This window comes from Ooceraea biroi, chromosome 4 (assembly GCF_003672135.1).
Source record: "Ooceraea biroi isolate clonal line C1 chromosome 4, Obir_v5.4, whole genome shotgun sequence".
Classification (NCBI taxonomy): domain Eukaryota; kingdom Metazoa; phylum Arthropoda; class Insecta; order Hymenoptera; family Formicidae; genus Ooceraea; species Ooceraea biroi.
This window is the reverse complement of record NC_039509.1, coordinates 16,492,059-16,510,541: the sequence shown is the minus strand read 5'-3', so window position 1 is coordinate 16,510,541 and position 18,483 is coordinate 16,492,059. Positions and strand designations below refer to the sequence as shown.

Sequence of the window (18,483 nt, the reverse complement as noted above, 5' to 3'; positions counted from 1 at the left end):
CCCTTTCGGCATACGGGATTTCAGGCGGGATCCCGCACAATGAAATCACTGTCGCAACCGGAAGTGTACGGAAGATACAAAAGCAGACGCGACGACGCCGTCCAGGTGATAAAGATTGTACGGTAGAACTTTCAGTTACGTTATACAGAAATCCTGTTCTAACAAATGAAATCTCTCCTGCTTGAAGGAAATCATTCACTGGCGTTTTATTAACTTTTTGCTACTCATACTTTAGTCTTAAAAAGATTGAGACTTTTTATGTCGAGCACTACACACAAACGCATCGCGCGAACAGCTCGCTCGATTCCATCGAGCAATCGTCAAGCTCGTTTCTTCAGTCGCATAATTAACAATTATACACCTGTTCTTAGTATACGGGATCGATACTCGTGTTAATATTCAAACCTGCACGCGGAAAAATACCAGCCGGCAGCGGTACTTTTGATATTGATCGCCTCGATTCGCCTACGGGATGATTCATCCCCTCTGGTCGTCGGACTTAATTCGGCGCACCTTCCCTCCCTTTCATCTCGGCTTGGAATCAGTTCGTTTTCCCGTTATTGATCATGAAAAACTTATTTTTCCTTGAATATCTACTAAGAACGAAAACAAAGTAAGCAGTTCCCATGAAAAACTTATTTTTCAATTGAATATCTAGTAAGAACAAAAGTTTTTTGTATTTCAATAATATGATTAATTATACATAGAAGAACGTAAAGCGCAATCATTTTCGAGAAGTCAGCAAGATGAATAATCCTTACTATTTATATACATGTTGATGAAAAGACACATTTTTATTTTTGAAGATGATTCTATTCGATAACATTTATATTTACGTCTACGATACAAAATCACCTTTGAACCTTAACAGAAGTATCTAGTAGATTGATGAATGATAGTTCTGCAAGGAGTTCGAGAAGCTCATGAAATAATTAAATAATCTGCTCGAATCGCACAAGTGAATCACTCGGTGGGTCCTGCTCGCACAACGCGTGGAGCGTTAAGATAATTCATTACGACGGGCGATGATTTCCTGAACAGGTGACTGCCCTTCCGTTCAGCTGAGAGCCAGCCTCTCCTCGCGCGTGAAAATAACTTCACTAAATGACTTCCATTCGTGTGCGAAATTTATCTATCCACAATTAAGCAAAACTAGAAACATTTAACAGTTAGATTTAAATGATTTAAATTTATATACATATAATTCTCGACTTTCTATCAGTCTTCTGAGCAAAGGTAAAATCTCTGAAAGAATCGAAGAGATATTTGTAACATGGACAATGGAACTTCATCGTTTCCACGAGGTCTCCCGAGGGGTAAATACGCGGTTCGTGTCTGTAACGGCACGTAACGCATCGACTAAAAATAATTGCGGTTACGTGGAACCGTGCGCGATTCGCGATACCATTGTGCAAATCGCGGAATTGCAGCAAATCGCTCGCGCGCGCTATCATTGCCGCTGCTCTAAATCCCCGTGAAGCAGCGTGTTGCACAACGCTCGCACGGTCGTCACGCCGATCGTTCACGCACGAATTCGCCGACCGGGACCGACGTGGTTTTTGCTGACGTACGACTTGTCGCTCTGTGAACAAACGAAGGACGAGAGCGGAAAATGCGACTTCCGTCGCCGACGAAGGCTGAGCCGATTTCGATCGGCTCATTATTGCTAAATTACAGCGCTTCGGCAACACTTCATATAAAATAAGCTGCAGCAACTTGCACGCAACTTGCTTGACTCATATAAAACGTATTGTTTTTAAATAATATACACAATATATCAAAAAAAGAAAAAAATGATAGAGAGAGAGAGAGCATATCGCAGCTTACATAAAGATATTTGTTGAATCACTTACTGTTGCAGCCGCTGTCGCAGCACAGTGATCACTGATGACGCTTCCATTCTTGCAGTAAGTCATCTCGGAACTAGTGCAAGGCTTGCATCCTGGGATGGGTCCTGCGACAGAGAATTAATTAAAAATAAAAAAAGCAACGGGTGCAGCTAAAGAGATCAAGCTGGCAAAAAAATATTTCGGTACAGTACTCTTATGTATGTTGCAGGATGAGCAAAGTAAGGGCACGAATCGAGCACCGTTCCTCGGATATACAAGAACTTCAACCGCTTATTAATTAAGGATCATACTTATTAGTTTACTCTCTACGCTATCAACCGCAATGAAATACATGACAATCGCGTCGAATCCGCGTCTCTGATTCACGTTAATTAGCCATCTCGAGGCTTTCTTACATAATCCTCTCTGAAATCGTGTCGCGGACGCTCGCGGATGCAAGCGGGCTATCTGCGTGCGATGATAGCAACGATAGCACCATAGATAGTATCAGACCGATCGCGAAACGTCGTATAAATTATATACAAGATGCGCAATCGCGAAGTCTCGCCTTCGGGGATCGAAGTCTGTGTTAAATCTAAATCGCGATGAGCAACAGGTGTGCCGTATCCGCATGTGACGCTTGATGGAGCCTTCGTTAATAAAATTGATCGAATCGAAGGATGACACAGTGGGGGATGGAGTGGGATGGTTTCACGCCGCACACTATCTATGTGTAATGTCGGTGCGTGGCGAAACCACCCCACTCCATCCCCCATCCAATGCCACCGTATACTACCGTATCCCATTTCTGCATCACTGGGATGATATTGACCGAGATGCGACTAATCGATTAAATTATAAAAATGCGGATCGACAGTTTCCAATTGCCGCGAATGATATCAGACGATAACCGTTCACTTCCTCAGTCATCCTCGGTTCGAATCCGTATCGTAATAAGAACCGCGTGACGTGCTCGTTTTGCCTAATCGTGATCAAGCGACGTCGTCAGGTGCTATACGATATATATAACTGCATGACATTCATACATGCATAACTGCCTCGTACTACAGGAAAAAGAAACGTGAAAAGCACGATGTAGTACATGAGAAAAATCGCTGCGAAAAGCTGGAAAATTGAGTTTGCAAGTTGGCATTAACGATAAAAAGTAAATAAAATTTGATGTTTTATCTCGATCCATCATGCTTGATAATTAACAATGCTAATTTTGCCTTGAAGTAAGTATGCAGAAACGATGCATGAAATTATATAACAATTTACTTTAAAAATGATTCAAAAAATAATTGAAAAAGTGACTTTGATATCTACAGTTAAGCAAAGGTTGCTCTAAAAACTGAGTTCGTTGGCGAATTATTCAATCTAATTTCTTGTGACTTTCCTAAACAAAATTTTTTGCACGTTGAGTGTATATGAAAGAGCATGCGGGCTACAAAATTAGAATAGTACATGTGTGAAGGAAATCCGCATATGGTACTAAAATAGCATGCAATGCTCAGAATTCGCGTCTCGAAGCAGCGTGACTTTTCTGTGACAGAATCACTCATGCGTACCTTTCTTGCCCATGCCGACTGGAGTGCGATTGACAAAAGAAACATTTTAACGTCAATCGTACGATGCTGGTTAGATGGATCAAAGCAACTATTCTCGGCGGTAAGATAAATACATTTCGTGTGTCATAAGGAAGCTTTATAGACTGGCCGTAGAAGTCGGACAAGAAGTCCGAAGAGTTAATGCGACGTTTTAGCATCCGGACTAAATTGGAAAAGGTCACGTACCATCGATGTTGTTGTAAGGGGTTGGGTCTTATTAAAAGACACCCTGTATTTCTAAGGCAATACGTAAACTTTAATTTCGATGTCCGAGCATGAAGCTCGTTGCCGATTGATTATTTTCTTAGATGCTAAACTTTTAACATCACTCTTCAATGCGAGACAGTGTTTATCCCGTGTAAATAGAATAATAGAGAGAATCCCCTATTATGAGATATGCTCCTAATATGAGATAATGGGGTTTCTGCTAAACTATTGAGCACCATCTGTTAGTTCCACCATGAACTTATTACTCTTGGTGTAAAATGTATTTAGTGAAAAATTCATTGTTCGTTATTGCGTTTAGCCTTTGCAAGAAAAGGTTTGTGAAATTGTGAACATGTCAAAGGAACTTGAGGTAGTCTTTAAACCTTGTTTATTATATAATAAAGAAATGGTTGGCAATAAATTCAGTATGCAATGATAGAGTAGAATCGTAGTAACAGGAAAATACGCAATTTGTTGAATTGCTTAATTGTAGAGGTTAGATTTCATGATCGCGGAACCGCTAGGCGTGTGGCTCGTATAATGAGATATTCAGGGTACTCTTAATATGAGATAATTATTGCTCGAATATGAAGATTATGTAGTGTAATAAAAAGAAAGAAAATACTACTTAAGGTTAAAGAAAAGTTAATACGAATTTATATTACGAATTGTGTATTTAATTTTTATAGAATCTGACTATGGAGGTTAGAAACGAGGAAGCGTCGACAGTGGAATCGTGAAGATTTGGCGAAGGCTGTGGCAGCAGTATTTTTATAAAACTATCTAATAAAGTTTTTTACTTGCAATACTGATGTATTTTGCACTTTTAACACCGATTTCTGAGGTATCTTATATTAGGAGCACACTTTCTCGATCTGCGTAAAGCTCTTTTTTCAAATTTTTTAATTTTCAGAAAAAATAATATTTAAATTAGATTTTTCATTTCACCAACTAAAGCTTATTAAATTCTCTTCAAGAACGTATTACATTTTTAATTCTGCCTATAGATTTCCTTACATTCGGCAAAATCGATATGGTATCTCATAATCGGGGACTTTCCTCTATACAGGGTGGGGCAATAACTATTACCACCTTAAATATCTTCGAATTTATAAGTCCAGAGGAAAATTTATGTAATCAAATTATACGGTACGAAGGGGCTAATATATGGCGATAATAATTTTTGTCCTGGTGGAGGCGCTTCTAAGATATCAAGGTCACCTTCATTTTTTTTAATAGGTTCGGTATGTTTTTTTCCATAATTTTATAGAGGAGCTTAAACAAGTACGGAACTCATGACACAAAATTATTGAACAAGATTAAATGTAAATGAAAACGATAAAAAATACATTTTTATATTAAATAAAATTTACGTTTAAAAGATGTACGAAATGACGCTTTATTAGTATGTTTTGTCGGAATGTTTTTGACAGTCCTCATAAATGAGGATCAACTTGTTCTTCAAACGGATACATCGATGAAAATAAATAGTGACGTAAACTTATTTCAATGAAAACAAAGACCCTTTGAAGGCCATCTTAATAAGTTCACAGGATAAGATAAACATGAAAAGTAGTATCGATAGATAAGTCAATCGTGCAAGATGTATTCATTTGAAGAACAAGTCGACATGACACCACTGGATTTCTTTTTATGGGAACCCTAAAAGACATAATCTACAAAGAAGAACCAACTACACCTCAAATCATGCGACAACGGATCATCGAAGCCTGTGCGTCAATAGCTCCCGACGTTATTAGAAGAGCAAGCCAATCAGTGATCAGAAGAATCCAGTGTTGTATTGATAGTAATGGCCATCACTTCGAACACCTTTTATAAACATTGATAATAAATAAGAGATAAAATGTCACGTAATAAAATAACATAGTTGCATTAAAAAAAATGTATTTTTTATCGTTTTCATTTACATTTAATCTTGTTCAATAATTTTGTGTCATGAGTTCCGTACTTGTTTTAAGCTCCTCTATGAAATTATGGAAAAAAAACATACCAAACCCATTAAAAAAATGAAGGTAACCTTGATATCTTCGAAGCGCCTCCACCAGGACAAAAATTATTATCGCCATATGTTAGCCCCCTTCGTACCGTATAATTTTGATTACATAAATTTTCCTCTGGACCTTATAAATTCGAAGATATTTAAGGTGGTAATAGTTATTGCCCCACCCTGTATAGAGGAAAGTCCCCGATTATGAGATACCATATCGATTTTGCCGAATGTAAGGAAATCTATAGCAGAATTAAAAAATGTAATACGTTATCTTGAAGAGAATTTAATAAGCTTTAGTTTGGTGAAATGAAAAATCTAATTTAAATATTAGTTTTTCTGAAAATTAAAAAATTTGAAAAAAGAGCTTTACGTAGATCGAGAAAGTGTGCTCCTAATATAAGATACCTCGAGAAATCGGTGTTAAAACGCAAAATACATCAGTATTGCAAGTAAAAAACTTTATTAGATAGTTTTATAAAAATACTGCTGCCACAGCCTTCGCCAAATCTTCACGATTCCACTGTGACGCTTCCTCGTTTCTCTAACCTCCATAGTCAGATTCTATAAAAATTAAATACACAAAATTCGTAATATAAATTCGTATTAACTTTTCTTTAACCTTAAGTAGTATTTTCTTTCTTTTTATTACACTACATAATCTTCATATTCGAGCAATAATTATCTCATATTAAGAGTACCCTGAATATCTCATTATACGAGCCACACGCCTAGCGGTTCCGCGATCATGAAATCTAACCTCTACAATTAAGCAATTCAACAAATTGCGTATTTTCCTGTTACTACGATTCTACTCTATCATTGCATACTGAATTTATTGCCAACCATTTCTTTATTATATAATAACAAGGTTTAAAGACTACCTCAAGTTCCTTTGACATGTTCACAATTTCACAAACCTTTTCTTGCAAAGGCTAAACGCAATAACGAACAATGAATTTTTCACTAAATACATTTTACACCAAGAGTAATAAGTTCATGGTGGAACTAACAGATGGTGCTCAATGTTTAGCAGAACCCCATTATCTCATATTAGGAGCATATCTCATAATAGGGGATTCTCCTCTATATTCTATTTACACGGGATAACACTGTCTCGCATTGAAGAGTGATGTTAAAGTTTAGCATCTAGAAAATAATCAATCGGCAACGAGCTTCATGCTCGGACATCGAATTAAAGTTTACGTATTGCCTTAGAAATACAGGGTGTCTTTTAATAAGACCCAACCCCTTACAACAACATCGATGGTACGTGACCTTTTCCATTTAGTCCGGATGCTAAAAACTCGCATTAACTCTTCGGACTTCTTGTCCGACTTCTACGGCCAGTCTATAAAGCTTCCTTATGACACACGAAATGTATTTATCTTACCGCCGAGAATAGTTGCTTTGATCCATCTAACCAGCATCGTACGATTGACGTTTCAAAATGTTTTCTTTTGTCAATCGCACTCCAGTCGGCATGGCAAGAAAGGTACGCATGAGTGATTCTGTCACAGAAAAGTCACGCTGCTTCGAGACGCGAATTCTGAGCATTGCATGCTATTTAGTACCATATGCGGATTTCCTTCACACATGTACTATTCTAATTTTGTAGCCCGCATGCTCTTCATATACACTCAACGTGCAAAAAATTTTGTTTAGGAAAGTCACAAAGAAATTAGATTGAATAATTCGCCAACGAACTCAGTTTTAGAGCAACCTTTGCTTAACTGTAGATATCAAAGTCACTTTTTCAATTATTTTTTGAATCATTTCTTAAAGTAAATTGTTATATAATTTCATGCATCGTTTCTGCATACTTACTTCAAGGCCAAAATTAGCATTGTTAATTATCAAGCATGATGGATCGAGATAAAACATCAAATTTTATTTACTTTTTATCGTTAATGCCAACTTGCAAACTCAATTTTCCAGCTTTTCGCAGCGATTTTTCTCATGTACTACATCGTGCTTTTTCACGTTTCTTTTTCCTGTAGTACGAGGCAGTTATGCATGTATGAATGTCATGCAGTTATATTATATCGTATAGCACCTGACGACGTCGCTTGATCACGATTAGGCAAAACGAGCACGTCCACGCGGTTCTTATTACGATACGGATTCGAACCGAGGATGACTGAGGAAGTGAACGGTTATCGTCTGATATCATTCGCGGCAATTGGAAACTGTCGATCCGCATTTTTATAATTTAATCGATTAGTCGCATCTCGGTCAATATCATCCCAGTGATGCCAGAAATGGGATACGGTAGTATACGGTGGCATTGGATGGGGGATGGAGTGGGGGTGGTTTCGCCACGCACCGACATTACACATAGATAGTGTGCGGCGTGAAACCATCCCCACTCCATCCCCCACTGTGTCATCCTTCGATTCGATCAATTTTATTAACGAAGGCTCCATCAAGCGTCACATGAGCGGATACGGCACACCTGTTGCTCATCGCGATTTTAGATTTAACACAGACTTCGATCCCCGAAGGCGAGACTTGCGCGATTGCGCATCTTGTATATAATTTATACGACGTTTCGCGATCGGTGCTGATACTATCTATGGTGCTATCGTTGCTATCATCGCACGCAGATAGCCCGCTTGCATCCGCGAGCGTCCGCGACACGATTTCAGAGAGGATTATGTAAGAAAGCCTCGAGATGGCTAATTAACGTGAATCAGAGACGCGGATTCGACGCGATTGTCATGTATTTCAATTGCGGTTGATAGCGTAGAGAGTAAACTAATAAGTATGATCCTTAATTAATAAGCGGTTGAAGTTCTTGTATATCCGAGGAACGGTGCTCGATTCGTGCCCCTTACTTTGCTCATCCTGCAACATACATAAAGAGTACTGTACCGAAATAACTTTTTTTGCCAGCTTGATCTCTTTAGCTGCACCCGTTGCTTTTTTATTTTTAATTAATTGTCTTTTCTGGTCGCAGGACCCATCCCAGGATGCAAGCCTTGCACTAGTTCCGAGATGACTTACTGCAAGAATGGAAGCGTCATCAGTGATCACTGTTGCTGCGACAGCGGCTGCAACAGTAAGTGATTCAACAAATATCTTTTATGTAAGCTGCGATATGCTCTCTCTCTCTCTATCATTTTTTTCTTTTTTTGATATATTGTGTATATTATTTAAAAACAATACGTTTTATATGAGTCAAGCAAGTTGCGTGCAAGTTGCTGCAGCTTATTTTATATGAAGTGTTGCCGAAGCGCTGTAATTTAGCAATAATGAGCCGATCGAAATCGGCTCAGCCTTCGTCGGCGACGGAAGTCGCATTTTCCGCTCTCGTCCTTCGTTTGTTCACAGAGCGACAAGTCGTACGTCAGCAAAAACCACGTCGGTCCCGGTCGGCGAATTCGTGCGTGAACGATCGGCCGTGACGACCGTGCGAGCGTTGTGCAACACGCTGCTTCACGGGGATTTAGAGCAGCGGCAATGATAGCGCGCGCGAGCGATTTGCTGCAATTCCGCGATTTGCACAATGGTATCGCGAATCGCGCACGGTTCCACGTAACCGCAATTATTTTTAGTCGATGCGTTACGTGCCGTTACAGACACGAACCGCGTATTTACCCCTCGGGAGACCTCGTGGAAACGATGAAGTTCCATTGTCCATGTTACAAATATCTCTTCGATTCTTTCAGAGATTTTACCTTTGCTCAGAAGACTGATAGAAAGTCGAGAATTATATGTATATAAATTTAAATCATTTAAATCTAACTGTTAAATGTTTCTAGTTTTGCTTAATTGTGGATAGATAAATTTCGCACACGATGGAAGTCATTTAGTGAAGTTATTTTCACGCGCGAGGAGAGGCTGGCTCCTCCAGCTGAACGGAAGGGCAGTCACCTGTTCAGGAAATCATCGCCCGTCGTAATGAATTATCTTAACGCTCCACGCGTTAATGTGCGAGCAGGACCCACCGAGTGATTCACTTGTGCGATTCGAGCAGATTATTTAATTATTTCATGAGCTTCTCGAACTCCTTGCAGAACTATCATTCATCAATCTACTAGATACTTTCTGTTAAGGTTCAAAGGTGATTTTGTATCGTAGACGTAAATATAAATGTTATCGAATAGAATCATCTTCAAAATAACTAAATGTGTCTTTTTCATCAACATGTATATAAATAGTAAGGATTATTCATCTTGCTGACTTCTCGAAAATGATTGCGCTTTACGTTCTTCTATGTATAATTAATCATATTATTGAAATACAAAAAAAATAGGTATTCGATTCTGGAATAGAGGATACTAGTAGCGAATGCCGACCATTTGTATTATCGCTCACTCCTTATTCAAGGCATCGAGTCCGTCGTCATTGCTGGCGCACGAAGATGCATTGCTGCACGCAGCGGCCACGCATGTGGAATACCGAAATCTCGAATCACCTTTCGATCACGTCTTCGTGAGTCACCAGTTCCTTCATCCTAATCGCTCATAGCGATTGAGAACCAGGCATACCTAGGAGGGTCCCCTCCTCGAGACTGATTTCCATCATCGTCCGCTTTTTGTGCATCTCTCGAAAACTCCAGATCGCCAAGCGTTCAAGCTGCTCGTTCCAGTTGCATCGCCGTCCCCGGAACTGATAGTGCATCCGGAAACCGTCGCTATCTCGCTACGTTAGACAGATTAATCGTCAACCCACGTACGAAACCGGTTAATTACCGCTACATCGGACGACATGTAGCATTCTAAAAGACTTCAAGATTAGCGAATTTTGCTTTGCTAAAATTCGCCGCAATTCTACTAAACAAACGTAATTATTCAAGTAATATTGAATTAAAAGATTGAGAGAGAAGCAATAGCGATTTATTAGTTATTATTAGGGATAATTCTGAAAATCTGTAAAAAATAATAATTTTTATGAAAAAGATTGACGCAGAAAATATCGTTCTTAATTAACATATAAAAATTATTATTATGTTTTTACAAATATAATAGAAAATGCATACGTATCTTAGAATCTTTAATGATTCGAATTTTCTTAATAATGATTAATTGCTCGTTTGATGTCCTATTCACGGATTCATTTGTCTATTGTTTCAGATGTCTTTCCCTTCGTCGAGCACACTTGTCGCGTGGGACCGGAGGAATGCAAAGTGCAGGCTGGAAACTGCGCGGAATATACGAGACTGCGGGACTGCTGTTGCCACTCGTACCTGGCCTCCGTCTGTAAGTGTCTGGAAGTGCCATGCGGGAATATCAAATGTACAAAAAGTATACAAGTACTCATTCGATCCATGCTAGAATTACGAACCTTTTTTATCGCGCGCGGTGTCGACTTTTTAATTAGATCCGGCGATGATCGCGTTGCGACTTCGCAATATCCTATGGCCGTATAATTATTTTTATTCGTATATACATTGTTTTAATCATTATTTTAATATTGTAATTATTTGTAATCAATGACGAATTCTTTTTACAGGGAAGCATTTGGCGACCGGCGCGGGATCGCGTACCAGCACAAATATTACGAAGTTCCTGACAATCTTAACAATTACAATGTTCAAATTACATCAGTCGTTGACCTAAAACTACACTTATGATACCAAATATTTTGTATAATACCGATTATTTTAATAAATTATTTTTCCATCGATCGAATGATACTTATACTGCCGATCCTTATAGCGTATCGACGAGAGTCTAATATTAGACTTAATTAAATTAGGAGAACGAATTTACAAGATCTTTTTATAATAATCTGTAAGATGAACGGATTTAACAAGAAAAATTTAATGATTTTATTATTTTATATACAGTTTTCTGAGGCACGTTTTTCAATAATAAGACAATCGCTATTTGTAATCATTAATTATGTATGCTTGCGATAAGCATCTGTATCTGTAAATATATTTGGCCCGAATCTTTATAATCTTAATTCTAAACTAGAAATTATCGTAATTACATGCAACTGATTTCTATCGAGTCTTACAAAATACGTTGCGAAATTTATTTAATTAAAACTATATGCTCGCGGAGAAAAGTCATGTAAAATTAAATGGTAGGAGACGTGATGTGGCGGAAAGTAAGACTGTTTGTGACACGCTATCTATTGTTCTAGACTTAATTGCATTACGACAGTATTTGTTGCAATCGTGATAAATAAAAGACATGTTTACGGAGGCCGAGATTCTTTTATTAATTAAGTAATCAGTGTGATGCGCACGCAAACTGCGGTGTAGAAATGCATTTAGAGAATGCAACAGTGATGACATAAATTACATTCCACGTGTAAATCATAAAATGCTTCAAACGTGAAATATATCTAATTTTTTTTATATGAAGAACTTCACGAACGCTGCATCATTTAGGTAGAAACGATTTAAGTAGACCAGTAGGAAAATTATTCTCTTAGCTTTCTAATTATCGCTTCGTTCTGACCTACATTTCTCAATTTGACGCGCACAGTCCTAATTTAGATTCTAATTTAGATTCCTCTGGATGACAAGTTTTCTCGTGATGTCAAATATGGCAATCAAAATAACAGAAAGTAAAAAAATGTTATTGCGAAGTGAAAAAAGAATATAAAATCAATCTTTACAGAGACTTATCCTTAATAAAATTTTGTAACATTAATATAAAAAAGTGCGTAGTTAGAAATACTTAAATTAAAATATCTAATATGTAGACTAATGAGAGACCGAATGAATTCTCCTCTTTACTCAAGATAAAGTTTCTTTTGGTGGTACGATCTTTTTTTCAAGATTTATGAATACATTATTTGTGAAATTTGCAATTGTTTCGTGAATCCCAGATCAGCATCCGCGACGGCATTTTTTCTTTTTTTTCTCTCTATTTGCCGGCACATAGGAAGAGAAGGATGATCGTCGACCAGTTACGAGTAACGGGCACATCGACCGCGTTCTACAACGAAGGCGAGATCCGTGACTAAAAGTTGTGTGGGTTTTATGAAAGAAATCGAAGCAAGAGTCGCGAGCGATCTCATTCCTCTGAAAAATCTCTGTCGTGTCGAGAGCAGCTTCGAGTTTGTTGGATCTTGCAACTAAAAATGTCGTTCCTGATAGTTTTACTTGGAATCGGTGCTCTGTTACATTGCTGCTCACCCGGTGCATCAGGTAAGCCGATTATTATATTATTCATGTAGCTTATTTGATTATTACATTATCGTACACAAAAAAGAAATTATTATTTTTTCTTGTACGCTATAAAGGAGAAAAATCTATAACAAAAAGATATTGAAGAAACAGATGTTACTGTGTACTTTTAAGTAAACATTTTCTAATATGTTAGATAAAATGATTTGATGATAAAAATTATTTTTTTATAACAATACAGATTGTAAACTTTTAATTCCAATTATAATACATGGAATGAAATACAGTACTTTAGGTATTTCTCACTTCTTTAGAGATATTTGATATTTTATTTACAATTTATAAAATAATATAAATAATCGTAATAATATAAATGTTTTGTATAACAATTATTTTATTATATAGTAATATTACAGATTACAATTTTTTAATTCTAAATATTGAATATATAACACAGGGGTTTCTTTGAAAGTTAACAAATATTATAACTTAAGTAATGATATAGTTTAATAAAAATCTCTGGGAGTGTCTTCCAGAAGAGCATGAGAAAATAGCAGGCGATCATTTATCAGGGGCAGCTTTACCATTGACGCCTTTGCCACAGAATGAAGGTTCAAAGCAGTTCCAAGGCAATTATCCATTCGCACCAGGATACAGACCACAAAAGTAAGTAAATTTCTCGTAAATTTGCTGACTCTGGTACAAGTTGTACATATACAAACAATATAGTTTGCAAAAACGTTATGCGGTTTACATTCATCACGAGTATCAAAATATCGAAAAGCTGTCAGCTTCAAGATATTTGCTGCGCGTAGAACGCGTGTAAAACTTCATTTTTGAATAAAGTTGAATTTAAAATGTTCTTTGTCAAGGTTTGAAAGGTTCAAATATTCAAATGCTTGACATATAATATCGGATATTCGATATTTTAACGTTGTCAAATAATTAATCTTAATTCTACACGTAACAACGACATTAAAATATTATTGCTGACATAAATAGATACATCAATATTGATCCATTTCTACATTCTGAAATATGAGTATGGAAATTAGAAAAATTTTATCATATTAAATATTATTTTAAAATTTATTAATAATAAATTAAAATAATACATGTGCGTGAATTATCAGTAAGTTTTCTACTTTTGTTATAGGTGTCCTTTGTGCGACAGTTCGGTTTATCCCTATTGCGGAGAGAAATTGTTGCACGATGCTTGCTGTTGCACAGAGTCTCATCACGATTTACCTTATCAATGCAGATTGGCAGACTGCCGATTTCTGCACGCCAGTACCTGCAGGGAACACCGATTGATCGCCAATTGCTGTTGCAGCGACGATTATCGCGCTATCCTGAAAAGTCTCGCGCAAGGATAAATCCATCGCACATCACAAATATCAACATTATTATTAACAAGAATTATGAGTAACAGTAATTAGTAGCAGTAAAGTGTACAATAAAATTTACACTTGGTTTCAACTGTAGAAATCTGCGCAACGAGTAATTAGTAATAAAAGTCATAAAAATAAAATGCAACTGTGGAAATAATAATCTGAGAAAAATATCTTCACCTATTAGGACAGAATATCAGTTGCCACTGTTCCTTCATACAGTTTAACCAGGTTAATTAATTTATTTTTTTACTGTAATCTGAGCAGTGCCAATAACTTAATTGTATTCCTTTTTACATTACTTGTTAATTGTATTCCTTTTTACATTGAGTAGTATCATCTTGGGTTAAAATTGCCCACGTCGGTGTTCAATTTTTTATTCAACTTGATGCTATAAGAAATGGTAAACAGAGATATGATAAAGTTACTTATTATTATCTGCGTTATTGTTTTATGCCATTATATTTATGCAATGCTTGATGTGTGAAAAAAATCTATGCTGCTGATTAATAAAGACCTTATTACTTGCAATAAGATTTATTCTTATTTTCCTTCTACGCAAGAAACCACATTTATAGTTAACATGCGCAAAACGAAAAATAGAAATGTAAATCATGTTCAAATTTTACTTGCAAAATATAGATTTTGTTCAGTTTGTCATCGTATAGTGTTACAAATTAACAGATTCTTTAATTTCTCATTGTATCATGACACAATTAAAAATAAAGCATTACCCGAGTCGCTTGTGTCACACCATTTGGAAACAAAAATTATGTCTAACTTATTATTGAATCATACTATTACCTCTTTTTTTATTATAGAAACAGTTACAATGCCAAAAGAACAAGCTTATTTGGCCTAGTGCATACTGCCATTACAAGTTCCTTATTCTACCTAATTCTATAATTAATATATGAGAGAAAGGAGTCCATATAAAGAGTATAATTAGTATAAACGATTAATACAACCATTAATACAAACGAACGTTTCACGAAAATATAAGCACTTTATATAGTCTGCACTATACCCAGGCAGCGCATGTTAGCCTAATATATGTTTCTTAGACGTATCTAATGTCTAAGAAACATAAAGTACCATTTAAGAAACGGTTTAAATAGAAACCGTTTTAGACCTAAATTTTAAAAACCTATTTTTCACGTTTCCACAGAAACGAAAAATGTGTTTTATTCAATTGATTTGAAATTATATAATTAATATAGAAAAAATAGTAATTTCTACTTACTTTGCGAGTATTCATTATTTTTACATCATACGTTTCAATGTACTCGATTATGGAACAAGAGACAAAAATCAACACAAGTGTGTGTGATTCCCACCTCTGATTCACCAAGCGACCGATGAGATGGCCAGGCCAGACGTGACGTTCTCGCAAGTAACATTTGTGTTATCACCTTGTAAATAACCATCCGGAAAACCGATCCAATACTCTTCTCTTCTTCTTTTCTTTTGAAACTTTTGAGATCACTGTTACTTGAAGTGATATTTCAAAAGAGTGAGATTCCACTACACGAAATTTAGAGAGTAATTTATAAAATATAAAAATGTAGTTTTTTAGAAAAATGTGACTTAACTCTGTCTATCCTTCAGGCACTGATATATAGAATTGATAAATATTTTTCTGATGGTTTCTGAAACGTTTCTCCTAACGTTTTTTCGTTGGACATTTTTCTGCTAAATAAACGTTTCAATAAAATGGTTATGAAACGTTACGGCAAAACGTTTATGAAACGGTTTTGAAACCAATGTGTGCTGCCTGGGTACTACCTTATTCCTCAAGTCAAAAAGTGAAGGCGGAGTTTCGTGAAACTAATTTCTAAATTAGCGGTGTAAAAATCGGTGACGCCTGGAGAATGGCAACCCGCTGTTGCACTTAAATTAGAGGGTTGCCATGTCACAGGCGCCACTAACTCATTAATAAATTAGAGAGAAAGGAAAGAAATAAAACAACAGCGCGAATTTCAGATAGCGTTACTGAATAACCTCCTTATTTTGCGAGATGGCTCTTCACTAACCAACGCAACAAAAGTGCCGATAGAAAATTACGACAGTGTGTGTGTGAATAATATAACCTTCGCTGCTAGCTTGATTTAAATAGATTCGTTGTTTCCTCGTTCGTAGTATATGCATTGGTGTGCATAGTGCGTGTGTCACAACATGACCACGCGATACATAGTATCGTACAGTATTATCATGTTACGTGGTTGCTGATAATTCGCTTGGGTTGCCGCAGTGTGCCAATGGATCGCGCGTCCAACGTTACAGTTCGTAGATTAGATCACGTCGAGAGTAAACGGGACCGCAACAATCTCGAGGGAGTACCAAAACACGTGGAGAGCAAGATGCGGGCAGCGATCGCGGTGTTCTGCGTTTTCCTCGGCTGCTGTACGAACGTCGTGTTTCTGGAACTCCTCGTTAAGTGAGTGAGCTCGATGACTCGACTCGTTGCATAACACTGCACAACACAGCACACATTTATCTATGATAATTTTTTATTATTTTATTATGTTTTTTTAAATTTTTGCGTTATCGTCTGGATGCTTGTAATCCAATGCAGCATCAAAGTAATTTGTGTTAACCTGTCACTTTCAATGTTGCATTACAAAAGTAGTATTGTTTGCATAAAGTCAACAAAATTATTATTATTATAAAATGGAAATATGACAAAGTATTAAGATCAATTTCTGATCCTCAGGGATGATCCTGGCAGTGGGAACCTCATCACATTCTCACAGTTCCTGTTTATATCCGTCGAGGGTTTCCTGTTCACGTCGAAATGCGGCACCGTCAAACCAAATATAGGCATAAAGGATTACTTCATATTGGTCACGATGTTCTTCGTGACGAATGTCTGCAACAATTATGCCTTCGACTTTAATATTCCCATGCCGTTGCACATGATATTCAGAGCTGTGAGTGTCGATCACCTTGATCGCAATGACACATCTCCGTTGTGAGTGTTTAACGCGCTGCATCGTTTCAGGGTTCTCTCATAGCCAACATGATAATGGGTATCGTTATCTTGAACAAAAAGTACGTATTTAGCAAGTACTTGTCAGTATTCATGATCACTTCGGGGATAGCGATCTGCACGATCGTCAGTGGCAAGGAGATCAAGTCCCTGCAGCAGAAGAATGTGGAACAGGTGCCCACCACACCGTGGGATGACTTCTTCTGGTGGATCTTAGGCATATCTCTGCTCACGATCGCTCTGTTTGTCTCCGCCAGAATGGGCATCTATCAGGAGGTGTTGCACAGCCGATACGGCAAGAACGCTCGGGAGGCTCTGTATTACACGGTAAGTTTAGTGTTATTTCGAGTTATAAGCATGAATATGAAATGCAAGAAGAGTCTAAAGAAATAGATAGCTAATATTTGCAACAAGCTACTTCTCAAATTATAAATTATTGTGTTGGTTTCATTAACGGATGAAATATGTGAATCATCTTTGCAGCATTTGTTGCCGCTGCCGTTCTTCCTGACGCTGGCACCGAATGTCTACGATCACTGGAACTTCGCGCTTGCGTCTGAGCCGTTGAGACTGCCTTTCTTCGGTATATATATGCCGGCGTTGCTCGTATATTTAATCGGCAACGTTTTGACGCAGTATCCTTTTCTTGCATCTGATATCGCGTTCAGAACATTAACCATCTGAGGTATATACGCTATGTTTCCGAAATGTTTTCCTTAATCGTGTTTCCAGATACATGTGCATTAGCTCCGTGTTCGTACTGACCACGGAGTGTAGCTCTTTGACCGTTACTCTGGTGATAACGTTGCGAAAGTTCCTATCCCTGCTGTTCTCTATAATCTACTTCAAGAATCCATTTACCATATATCATTGGATCGGCACGCTGCTAGTCTTCGTGGGTACAGTTATATTTACGGAAGTGGTACCAAAGATTACGCAAAGTTTACGACAAGTACCTAAAACGAAGAAGGTCGAATAGCACATTAACGTCAAGAAAATGGATTGAGAACGAAGCGCCATATCTCTTCTTTTATTCGTTCATTGACTGCATAATAACTTTTTATCAATACTTCGAAATATCTTAATATTCGCGTTCTTCTTACGACATGCATGAAAAATAATACGTAGCATAAAAATAACGTGAAAATTCATGATTATAATTTTCCGATTCTTGAATGTGCGAAAGTGATTAGTGCCGTCCGTTGTTTTATATAAATAACACGCTTCTATAAAATGATAGCGAGTAGCATTCGAAATGTAATATCTGCTACCTCAATAATATATTTTCGTAATAAAATTAGTGGATAAAAAGAAATTGTGGTTTTACTCTTCATTCGTCATCATATCAATGATATTTGATGA

The 18,483-nt window shown here is 37.1% G+C and overlaps 3 protein-coding genes across 4 annotated transcripts; all 3 read left to right on the top strand.

Annotated features, from left to right (window-relative positions):
- Positions 1–7,969: 7,969 nt before the first annotated feature.
- Positions 7,970–11,282, top strand: LOC105285346. 2 transcript variants are annotated; one of them, XM_026969162.1, is made up of 4 exons: positions 7,970–8,516; positions 8,611–8,712; positions 10,730–10,891; positions 11,109–11,282. In XM_026969162.1, exons 2-4 carry the CDS (start codon positions 8,649–8,651, stop codon positions 11,213–11,215), a joined length of 333 nt encoding a protein of 110 aa, XP_026824963.1. In that variant the 5' UTR covers positions 7,970–8,516; positions 8,611–8,648; the 3' UTR covers positions 11,216–11,282. The 2 variants fall into 2 exon arrangements, with proteins under 2 accessions (XP_026824963.1, XP_026824964.1); XM_026969163.1 differs by having other exon boundaries at positions 8,005–8,516; positions 10,730–10,855.
- A 974-nt stretch (positions 11,283–12,256) lies between these two features.
- LOC105285338 lies at positions 12,257–14,662 on the top strand. Its single transcript, XM_020033171.1, has 3 exons — positions 12,257–12,762; positions 13,278–13,407; positions 13,898–14,662. The coding sequence occupies exons 1-3, from the start codon at positions 12,696–12,698 to the stop codon at positions 14,115–14,117; spliced, it is 417 nt and encodes a 138-aa protein (XP_019888730.1). The 5' UTR covers positions 12,257–12,695; the 3' UTR covers positions 14,118–14,662.
- A 1,425-nt stretch (positions 14,663–16,087) lies between these two features.
- Positions 16,088–18,436, top strand: LOC105285329 (UDP-xylose and UDP-N-acetylglucosamine transporter). The gene is made up of 5 exons (XM_011349473.3): positions 16,088–16,569; positions 16,846–17,062; positions 17,134–17,448; positions 17,605–17,756; positions 17,854–18,436. Exons 1-5 carry the CDS (start codon positions 16,391–16,393, stop codon positions 18,098–18,100), a joined length of 1,110 nt encoding a protein of 369 aa, XP_011347775.1. The 5' UTR covers positions 16,088–16,390; the 3' UTR covers positions 18,101–18,436.
- Positions 18,437–18,483: the final 47 nt, after the last annotated feature.

Bases quoted from the DNA above. Each gene is read 5' to 3' on its own strand.
- LOC105285346 (XM_026969162.1), top strand. From the start codon at position 8,649: ATGACTTACTGCAAGAATGGAAGCGTCATCAGTGATCACTGTTGCTGC. The intron at 8,713-10,729 runs GTAAGTGATTCA...CTATTGTTTCAG, and splicing joins CTGCGACAGCGGCTGCAACA to ATGTCTTTCCCTTCGTCGAG. The intron at 10,892-11,108 runs GTACAAAAAGTA...TTCTTTTTACAG, and splicing joins GCCATGCGGGAATATCAAAT to GGAAGCATTTGGCGACCGGC.
- LOC105285338 (XM_020033171.1), top strand. From the start codon at position 12,696: ATGTCGTTCCTGATAGTTTTACTTGGAATCGGTGCTCTGTTACATTGC. The intron at 12,763-13,277 runs GTAAGCCGATTA...AGTGTCTTCCAG, and splicing joins CTGCTCACCCGGTGCATCAG to AAGAGCATGAGAAAATAGCA. The intron at 13,408-13,897 runs GTAAGTAAATTT...CTTTTGTTATAG, and splicing joins CCAGGATACAGACCACAAAA to GTGTCCTTTGTGCGACAGTT.
- LOC105285329 (XM_011349473.3), top strand. From the start codon at position 16,391: ATGGATCGCGCGTCCAACGTTACAGTTCGTAGATTAGATCACGTCGAG. The intron at 16,570-16,845 runs GTGAGTGAGCTC...TCTGATCCTCAG, and splicing joins TTTCTGGAACTCCTCGTTAA to GGATGATCCTGGCAGTGGGA. The intron at 17,063-17,133 runs GTGAGTGTCGAT...GCATCGTTTCAG, and splicing joins TGCACATGATATTCAGAGCT to GGTTCTCTCATAGCCAACAT.